Raw genomic sequence first — 11309 nt, forward strand, 5'->3', positions numbered from 1 at the left:
AGGAAAGTGACAATGTGTAGCAATTTGGACGAAAGTTCTCCGGTTTTAGTGGAATATTTCAATATGATATAAGTATACCAGCCTTTAAATAAAATACATTGGTAATAATTGTAAGATTTTAGAGGTAGCAAATTGCATTTCCCGTCTTCTGTCGACTGTCATACCGTAGTTTTTTAAGCCAAAGTCGACCGTGCTGTACTGAATGTGTATTGTATTACTTATCGAGGCCTGCATATGCATAGTAGGAAGGGCAAGAAGTAATGTTCATCGACTTTGAATGAGACAGGAAATTCCTGTAAATATATAATATATTTTGATTCTATTTGGAATCGTTTTTTTTTTCGTCAGTTGTTTATGCTGGGTCGATTCATTGCCAACATTATTGTCTCAATATGCTTATTACAATATAACATCATCGTATTTGATTCACAATACTCTGTGGTTATTTTGCTGTCGATAGTACCCCAGTTTGAGGAAAAGACAGGGCTTCATGTCTGTGTGTGTGTGTGTGTGTGTGGTGTGATAGAGAGACGCTTAGTTCTCAATTAAGTAAAACATACCATACCATTTTTAACGTTATATGTAACCACACATGTACCTTTAAACAGATTCGGTGCAATTTTGACTACTACTACTTGCACCACCATCCCTGAGATCCCCTTCTTCGTCATCAGCTTCGACGGAAACTTAATATGCCTTACTGAGGACTCGTATTTGTTGTTTTCCACAGAGTTGCACATCCTTAAATTTCTTTAAGCTGTTTACGCTTAATAACACAACCATACTCTAGGTTCTTACAACATGTATCACAAAAATATGCCTGAAACCGGCTCAGATTTATCATTTGAAGAACTTCTGTCCAACGCCATACTTGCAAGTGGAGTGTGTTGTTTACTATTTACATCGGACAAATGGCATAGAAGGTAGTTTGTGATTGGCTGAGGGCCTTGCAGCTAAGCCAAACTTTATTGTTAGTCGTCTTCTGATTGGCTATAGTTACGTAGCAACTTTTGATATAAATTCTCATTTTTGGTTACAGTTTCACCAAATTCACGATTGCCGACAATCAAATTATATGTTACAATTTATTAGTATTGACATTTTTGTGCAAAAGCCAGGTAGCCCGGATTGGTGGGTCACAGAATTGAACGTTTTCGATCCTCAACCCACGGTCTAATACAATGGAAAAATTAGCAAATTTTTCTCGGGGCCTCAGGACCCTGAACTCCGACCGGGGGCCCTTGGCGGCCCCTGGCCCCAGCCTCAGTGCTCTTCGCTTGCAACCTGCTTCAATTCTCGTGCCTACGGCCCTGTTACATTGAAAAATATTATGAACAAAATATCTTATGTAGCTGACAAAGCAGATATGACATTATCTACAGTATTTTACTATGACTTCTATTATTATGAAGTGTTCAATCTGTTGTAAAGCACTTTCTGTTAAATGAATGTAAGTTACTTGATCTATATCAGTTTGCGTATAGGAGTAAGAACGGAGTTAGTGATGCAGTTCTTGCATTTTTTCATAATATTCACTCTAATCGTAAGAAATCACACTCCTCTTCGCTCCATGTTCTTCGGCTTCTCTTCTGCCTTCAATACTATCCAACAAAATCTTCAGAAACTCAGTGACGTGACAATTAATCAACATCTAATTTTTTTGATTAAAGATTTCTTAACTAACGACTACAGATGATTCGGATAGGTGAACACTTATCTAACAGGGCCGACGGAACGTTTTTTTCAAAGTGGGGGGGGGGGTGCACACTAGTAAGATGAATGGGAATATGAATTGTGAGGGAGCCGATCATACAAAAATTTGCATAGACATTATATATTTCTGCAAAAAAGTAGTCCCCGCCCCTTCCAAGGTTCCGTCTCTGGTGTTCCTCAAGGCTGTGTCCATTCTCCTATTCTTTTCTCTATTTGCACACATGATTTCAGAATCGAAAGTAGCAATGTTTGTTTAGTTAAGTATGCTGATGACTTAGATTATTACTGGTTTGATTCATGATAATCGTGAAGAGGAGTACGAACATACAATTAGGTCGTTTGTATCATGGTGTAAAGAACAGTTTCTTATTCTAAATACTGACAAAACAAAAGAAATTACTTTTGATTTTAGGAAGAAAAGTGTAATTGGTAATATTATAATAAATGACAAAGCAATAGTAACTGTTAAAGAACATACAGTAAATATGTAGGGCCGACGATAGATAGTGAATTAAACTGGAATGCTAACACTGTAAATATTGTGAAAAGTCAAACCAACGTCTGTACTTTCTTCGTAAACTGAATTCCTTCAAAGTAAATAGTGAGGTGCTTTTCCATTTTTATCAGAGATGTTATTTTAAGTGTTTTATCATTTATTTGTGTAATCTGATACAATATAAGAAGGAACTTGATAAAATAATGAAAACTGCAGGTAAAATAATAGGCAGAAATGTTAATGTTATCGACGAGATATATAAACGTGATGTCATTAGCCAAGACAATTATGAAAAATATTTCATACCCATTAAACAACGATTATGTCAGGTAGACTCCGCCCTTTAAGACAACACGGTGCAGGAAATCTTTCATTCATAATTCAACTCATGTTTTCAACTCAAGTCTTCACAGATAGTATTTATATTGTTCTGTATATTGTATTATAGTCTTTCATGTATATAATATTTTTGGTGCAATTAATCCTTTATGTTTTATATTATTTCATACCGTATTATATATGTATTTATAGTTTAATCATCATGGAAACCAAATTTTATGTACACCTTGTTTTGTGATCATGACAATAAAGTTTATCTTATCTATCTTAAATTATATGTATTATTTGTATATATTTATATTTGTTCACAAATGAGCACTGTTTCTAACTTTTAACTACGGTACTTTTTTAAAAATATATTTTCAGCCTACGCAGCATATTATGATTTAAATATATATTACTACCAACTACCCACCCCAGCCCCACCATGTCTGGGGCCCCATTCCTCTTCCGTTTTAAATTATATTATTCACTGCATTATTATTCCGCTTCTGTTTCTGGGTTTTCCCCATGTCTTTAAATCTTATGTTTAAGATTATATTTAATTTATTATATTTAAACCAATCTAATTTTCCTCCACTCTCCTTTTCCAGCTGCTACCGGAAAATGCCGATAATATTTAAAAAATAATAATGACAATGACGATGTAATGATAATCATAATTATTATTATTTGTCAATATTCTGAGCTGTGAAAATGTCAACCAATCACAGAGCAGAAAATTAATTACTGGCGTGAGATTCAGTTACCGCTGTGAGCGTAGCACCCTATATGCATATTTTGACCAATCAGGCCAGAGAACTCGCTGCAGTAAATTTATATTCAAAAACCGAATACTGAGCATCTAGCATCTAGTGTAATCACTTTACAGTACAGAGTTTATTAGCAAACATACCGCACTTAAGTTGCTTTACTAATACTGCAAAATATTAACTGTGTTACTACTTCTAGTATAGCAGGACGATGTGGACCTCAGAGCTATCACGGCAACCGACTGGCTGTATTTTAAAATCAGTTATCATTTGCCTGTTAGTGCCTCTATGTAAGTTGTATGTAATTTATCAATCCGATTAAAATGTAGGTCTTACGACTAAGACGATTTTATTACTGTACCACTACTATAAGCATTCAGATTTTAGCACATTTTTAGTCATTCTTTTTAAAATGGTAAATTACTAAAACTATCAAAAAACGTAAGTTTATTTTATAGCTTGTATAAACATAATTAGGAATATGAAAGACGAGCATGTGTTCTACAGATCGTATATATGTTGTCGTCTACGGGTAAGGATATTCTTGTCACTCATTTTCAACACTTTTCACATTGCTAGTTTGCTAGGGGTGGCGCCAGCAATGGGAGGGGGCGTGGAAGCCCCTCCCCCCCCCCTGTCAGGCAGAAAAGCCACAATTCATCGGGGAGAAAAATGAATTATATGTATTTTCTACATATTTGTAGACTCTAAAATCGATTAAATAAGCTTTTGACCCCTAAATTGTCAAATTTTTCGGGGGCTTCGCCTCTGGACCACCTGCAGCTCGACCACACCCGCTTTGCTCTTGTCGGGGGAATCTACGCCATCGCGGCCCCCCCCCCGCCCCCGGTCGGGGACCTAGTATCTCCCCGTCGGGCAAATCCTGGCGCCACCAATAAAAGTAACAAGTTTCACATCTATGTCTTATATTAATATATAAATAAACTGAAGATTTGATTGTTAGTTGTTAGACCTATTGTTCTTTTATTACACGTTGTGTAACTATTCTTGTTGCTAGGTCATCTACGGTGCCCCAACGATCAACTTGACTATGGGATGATGATGATGTAACTATTCTTGAATGTTTTGATTGCCCATGAAAAAAAAAAGATTTTAATGTATTTTTAACTGTTTTTATTTTAATACAATAGTATTAACGAGTTCCATGCAGTGCCTATTCGAAGACATTATACCACCATAGGGGAAAATGTACTTTAGGCCACACTGCAGACCCTATTGCTATTGTATAGGCCTACAGAGATTATGATATACATAATATGTTTTTATTATTTAATATGAATGACCCTATAGGATCTGAGATAATAATATCAATACGATCGAGCAACGAATACGAATGTACTTTTTTTTCAGTGATTAATGCTAAAGTAAATCGATTCAGTGACTGTGCATGAAAATATAGCAGTATTAATTATAATAATAGATTAATAATATAAATAAACCCGACTAAGATGTATGCACTCACCACATCCACCGGACCTTTCAGCCAGCATAAAAGCATATACACTATATATTAGCATAGTATCTACGATCACTGTAATGAAAGATAAGGTATGTTTGGATTTTCATACTTAAAAATCCTCGTCTACAAATTGATTTATATTTCGTAGGTTGGTACTTTATACAATTCTTAATCATTTGACAAGAATAATATGACGATTAGAATGCACAAGTTATGAATTATGACCGAAATTTGAGGTATAAATGATATCGAGAACATCTGAGCATCTGAGAATGTATTGATGTTGTTTGTGGAAAAGCTTTAGCATAATCTAGAAGAGCGCTTGCTTTTCATAATGAAGAAGTTCACGCGAAGCCCAGAACAGCATAGCACACTTAGGCCGACGGGAAAGTTGTCCTGTCGCAAGTGCGACACGAAATTGAAGAGAATACTTGGATAAGCTACGAGAGTGGTCGACGGTACGTTTACGTGTTTAAAAAAACGGCGCTAATGCACTTTAGTACTTCACCCTAACCCTAACCTTAACTCCAGTCTAACTGTCTTAATGTTAAGGTTAGGGTTAAGGTGGAGTACTAAAGTGCATTCATTAGCGCCCAAAAGACAAGTGAATACAGTATCACCAAAAAAAAATAAATAAATAAATAGGAGCAGCGTCATCTGTCTTCCCAAGAGCAAAAAGAGAAATTTGCTTATCGTGGTAGGCGAAACATGACTCACCGCCTGCTGGTGGGGTGTTGCGACGAAGTCAGGCGTCTCTAGTTAAATGGCGATGGTACCAACGAGACCGGTTAATGTAAAGGTGCGTCTTTAAATTACTTATTATGATTCTTGTTTGTTTGTTTTGTAGTGAAACACAGTAAGATTGAATATAAACCTAAAGTGTGTTTAAAGCAAATGAATTCAGGAAAATACTGGATGTCATTTTCTTTACAGTAGTTTTAAAAATGTGTAAGTGATTGACAGTGCAGTTATACACCTTATCGTAATTTAAAAATCAAATGAATATCCTCCACAACCGTAACTGCTTACTTATTTAGTTTTCAATTAATCAGTCAGTAGGTGGAATTTACATTCTGCCAGATATCCAGAAAAATCTGGAAATCTGCTCGGTATCACAATCTTCTACCTGCTCAGGAGGTAGACTTTTAACCCTAGCCTATTTATTAATAATTCACATTTACACACATTTATGGGACAGCATGAAATGACGGGAACGGGGGGAGGAGGAAATGTCCCTGACGAATAAAAGTGGGCGATTTCTGACGTCACTCAAAACCTCTCGAATGTGTTGCAGGGGGAGAAGCCCCTGAAAATAATGACAATTTAGGGGTTTCAAAGGCTTACTTAATCGATTTTTGAGTCTAATAATACATATACTGTGCATTTTTGTCCCCGACAAATTGTGGCTTTTCTTTCTCTCCGACGGGGGAGGGGACAACTCTCCACGACGGGACCCTAACCCAACCCACCCCCTTGCGCTGGTGGTACCCCTGTGTATGGGAATTTGGATAGGACATGGTTCTTCAAACTATTTATAATAAAAAGAATAATGTATAATTTTATTGCCTATTAACTGTTTTAACTATTTTACAGGTTTATCAAATGCAATACTGTAAAAAATACAAAAATACGTTAAAACAAGTAAAAAATTGTTGATGACTTTGATTAATATTGATAGATGGTAGTTTGATGTCTATTTATTTAATTGTTTTGTAGGTACAAGTCTACTTTAAAAAAATAGTCTTAAACTTTGCTTTGTCGATGCAGTCATGACCTCACAGTAAGAATTTTTGTACAGAAATTAATTTTGTTACAAAAAGTTAATGTGCATGGTGATTATTAAGTTTTATCAAATGTTATATTATATTTTATTTTATTCAGGTATAAAAAAATACAAAAAGTAGCCAAATGCTAAAATCGTTGCATTTACAAATATAAGTGTTAAAAATTACGAAATTGCACAACAACATTAAAATGTGTATTTACAAATTAATATTTGATATTTACAAATTACATAAAATGTTGTAAATTAATGAAATTTATTTATAAAGTTAGTTTGTAAATTTAATTAACAAAATTATTTATATTGTCTATATTATGACAGATTCTGTTTCAATTGTATCTATTTACAGCTGTTTGGAATGGTTATTCCAGCTGGGTGATCACCACTCATTTTCATTAATCAACAGAGGACATTTTCTGGTAGCCCTAAGTTAAGTGGGGATGATAATACAGCATATTCAACAAATTTTATACATTCGTTATGTACCTGTATATTACAGTACGTTAATTAGAAAAAAAAACACCATTCTGGAAATCATGGTTTTGATTCGATGTTGAGTTATAAAACTTATACTCTTGGCATCTGATGGAGAAGCAAGAACTCCTGTACACCAAGCCAGTGCCGTTTCGATATTAATCGTAAGGAAATTTACTCATGGCAATGAACAGAAAATACAATAATGCCCTTACTGTATTCTTATGCATTGACCCTTAAATTTACTGGCGATTAATATACTGTAATAAATTGTTTGTTAATTATTTTTTTTTGCTAAAGCAGTTAAATGTATCATAATATATGGTAAAACATTAGGAGATCAACAAATAAAGTTTGAAAAACGAGATAACTGTGGCTTGCATCATTTTTTTTAGTTTCGTACCATGACATTACAATGAATATTAATACAAATATTCAATGTATGAAGCAATAGTAAAAGTAAGAGGTATCCAGACAAAGATTTAATAGTACTCATACTAAATTGTTTTTTCATTACCTGCAGTGTGTAGCCTCTCTTAATTTTACGAATTAAAAATAATAATTAATTTTATTGGAAAATAAATCTGATAGAGATCAAAACAATTAAAAGGATTGAATATTTTCTCCTTTTTGTGTATTTGCTCTATTTATGACCCAATAGAATGTTAAATATTGTTTCGAAATTGTGTGTTATGTATTTTGAAACTGAGTTGCATAATTATTTCTCGAAATACTGTAATTTATAGATAAGAAAAGAAAACATTTGATACTAAGGGGAGAAATATGTTCCGTTTAATTTAAGATTCAATATAAATTTATTGCAAAACAAATGGATGTCATGAAATAAAATCAATTACTGTAGTTCTTGTTGGCACACATACTGGAATAATGTAAATATTCCTCAAAACAATAATGTATTACCTAGCTTCTCATAATGACCAGAACAATATCATGTATGTCATTAAAGTGGTGGAACCAATGGAGTCTAAGTGGCTTCAGAGCCCCCTTCTCGGTCAAGGGGATTTTCCAGGCTGGGAGAAAAAAGCTTTTTACAGGGTGTGAGACTTGTTTAAAGCCTTTCAAATTATTCATAGCTGTCGGAAGCATTTTGCAATTGGTCCGGCCATTAGAGTGAGGGATGGTGCGGGGGGGGGGGGTCCGGCCATTATAGTGAGGGGGGGGGGGGGGGGGGGGGGGGGTAGTATGGGCACATGACAAATTTGGTAGTACATGAAGAGTGGAAACCCGCTATCTCTATCCACAGCTACAGGATTTTGAAGTTAGTTGAGGTCTGAGAGCATAATTATCATACCAAATCTAGCCCCACCATGGTTGGTAAACAACTTGTTTGGCGCCTATGAATGTCCGGAAATAATATAAGTTAAGTGCTGTGTTAGCTTCTGGTAGGCCTTTAGACTTGCCACAAGTCTCTAATTATAGGTTTTCCTAGTATTAGTTAATTTTGGAGAGCGCCACCAGCGACGGTATATATCGAGAAACTTTTATGCGAAATCCAAGAAAAAGTATACTATGAAACGCCAAGCAAATAGGTAATATGGGACGCCATTGGTGTCAAAATAGATTTAAAGACAAAGATTAGGGACTGGAACCCAGTCTAGTAGGCCTTATACCGATTACACATTAATTTTAGTCAAGCTTCAGTATATTCATGCAGACAGACCATGCACGTAGACTTCCATGGAGAGAACGCCCCTGGTAATAATTAAATAACAATGTACTAACATTAGGGTGATGCAGTTAGTGAGTGGAGAGGGGCACGATGCCGCTGAATCATTTTTTGAAATTAACTTGCCCATTTTTAAGTAACATAAAAATTATCAACTTGAACATAAACATTAGTGTATTTAAAAAAAGTTCACCCGTCATTTTACAAAGAAAATGATAGAAACACTTCCAGTCAATGGAAGTGTTTTATTATTTTATTGTAATCCAGTTTAAAAATAAGGGTATACATTTTTGAAATTTAATAATTTCTTTGCTCAAGTTAAAAATATGTATGCTACTGCATAAATGTTAATTTCAAAATTATCATTTGTCATTTTCAAGAGACAATACATCTTTAAACCTTGTTTATCTTGATGCCCAGAAAAAATGTGAATTAATGATGATCATAATTAAGATGAGGGGATGATGATAACAACGACGGTTATGATGAAGGTGATAATGACTACGATGACAATAATGATGACGATGATGATGTCGATGGCGATGACTTCGACGATGATGATGAACGGTAATGATGTTGATGTAGGTGTTGGCATGTTTGAGAGTGATGGAGAAACTAATGCAGACTAAAGTGACGTGAGTTCAATCTGGAATCAAACCGAAAAATGCCCCCGGCCAGGGTGCAGCAGGGATAAAATCCCCTGGAAAAATCAGCTTTTGATTTGGTAGAGTCTAATTTAGGTCGCTATGCTACTTTTAGTCCAAAAAGCAAGCGATCCTCCGATTGAACTCCAGGAACTAGAAAGCAGTGGCGGCGCCAGCGGGGGGGAGGGGCGGGGCTTAAGTCCCCCACCGGACAGGTCAAGCCCCACCGGACAGGTCAAGCCCCCCCGCCGGACAGAGATCGTCGGGCAGTCAAACCATAAACATATAAAAATAGGCCCACACCGAGCCAACACATGTCATTTCCGGCAATCCAGAGGTTCCTATACTTAAAGAAAATCTCATTTGGAAGGGGAACCCCCTCTCAGCCCCTTCCCACAGTTCGAGCCTACGAGTTCAAGTCCCCCTGTCGGAAAACTTAGTCCCCCCCCACCGCCACTGCTAAAAAGCCCTGAACAAAAGTTGGTTGTTCTCGTAGTAATGTATATATCAATAAAAATGTTTGGATTTAATCTATTTATCGTTGCTTTTCATCGCACTGTGATGATGGTTAATTTTGTTGAGCACCACACCCGTTTACAAACCTGGACATCCCCCACCATCTTTCGTCCGGCGCCGCGACGAGGTCGTGAGACTAAACGATCTTTAAATCCAATCGAGTTGCGGTTGACATTCCCTAATATTGTGGTCTAAAAGTATAAATTGTGGATGCCCACAAATCTCATCTAGCAATCCCCCGCCCCCTCAAGGGGTAAAGTTGGTGTATAAATTCATACCTGTAAATTTTGAAAATGTGCTGCAAAGCAACTACCCCTATTCCAACCCCATGCGGGAACAGATACAAGACTGAAAGTTAACGGAAGTGAGCTAGATACTGTACCCTCTATCTCAGGTCCATCGTAAGTCAATGCGATGCGTACATTCGTATAATTCATAATTATCATTATATATTTATTTCAGAAAGTAATGGAATTGAGAAAAAGTGGTCCGGCCATAGCCGGTGCGGCCGGTGCGCTTCCGACGGCCCTGAAATTGCCAAATTGTTTCTTGCCCAGGGGAGTTCCGCCGGGCCTCTGTGATGGTTTTGGGATGGCATTAACTTTTTCCAGTCGGAAAAATCAGCTTTCCCCTTCTCTACACTCCCGACATCAATGGTGTATCTTGGAGAATTGGAATGGGGTAGAGTGGGGTGAAAGGTAAAGGGAGGCTCGATGTATAGGTGTGGAAGCGCGAGCTCGCGAAAAAAAAAGGTAATTTGTGGTGATTTTTGACTATGTGACCGTGACTTTCATTGGGGGCGAGAATTTTTGGGGTCACTCCCTCCCTAGATATGCCACAGGAAAATTTGGCATGATTTAGCATAATTTCTCATCAGCCCCACTGAATATTCTCAATTAAGAAAGTATAATACAAACTCCAAGTAATGAAATGCACGCCATCGTGTTGGGATTGAATATTTCGACAATAATTTTGTCATCATCAGGAATTCTTGAGATAGGGCGGCGGTGGGGGTGAAAGGTAAAGTGTGGCTCGATGATAAGCTGGGAGCGCGAACTTGCAAAATAAGGTGATTTGAGGTGATCATCAGCCCTTGGCATAATTTGATTCTCATCGCTGGTCGGTACTGCACAATAATTTCAAGGGTGATAATTATTTCTTATCCTTTCTCTGAATATTTTCGACGAAGTTGCAATCATACTTGTTAGTTAGAGAACAGTTAAAATTTTATTGAGCGTTTTTCTTTCAATTTTGAAATCTCAAGTTACACTAGACTTTGACACAGTCGTCAAAATGGTCTTATTTACGTCAACCTGTCACAAGGAAAACACTTCCGGTTTCTTGAAAGCGCATAACAGCAAACACACACCCCCCCCCCACACACATACACCTACACACACACACACACACACACACATATATATA

The 11309-nt window shown here is 36.6% G+C and overlaps 1 protein-coding gene across 1 annotated transcript in view; it reads left to right on the forward strand.

The window, feature by feature from the left end:
- The first annotated feature begins 3438 nt into the window (after positions 1 to 3438).
- LOC117115181 (adhesion G-protein coupled receptor G5-like) overlaps positions 3439 to 11309 on the forward strand; it is a 28584-nt gene continuing 20713 nt past the window's right edge. The window contains 1 exon segment of the mRNA XM_033258887.1: positions 3439 to 3590. Within this exon segment, the coding sequence (XP_033114778.1) occupies positions 3512 to 3590 (79 nt within the window). The 5' untranslated portion in view covers positions 3439 to 3511.

The sequence above is a fragment of the Anneissia japonica genome, unplaced genomic scaffold (assembly GCF_011630105.1).
Source record: "Anneissia japonica isolate Jap-2015-1 unplaced genomic scaffold, ASM1163010v1 scaffold6997_len847652_cov182, whole genome shotgun sequence".
Classification (NCBI taxonomy): Eukaryota; Metazoa; Echinodermata; class Crinoidea; order Comatulida; family Comatulidae; genus Anneissia; species Anneissia japonica.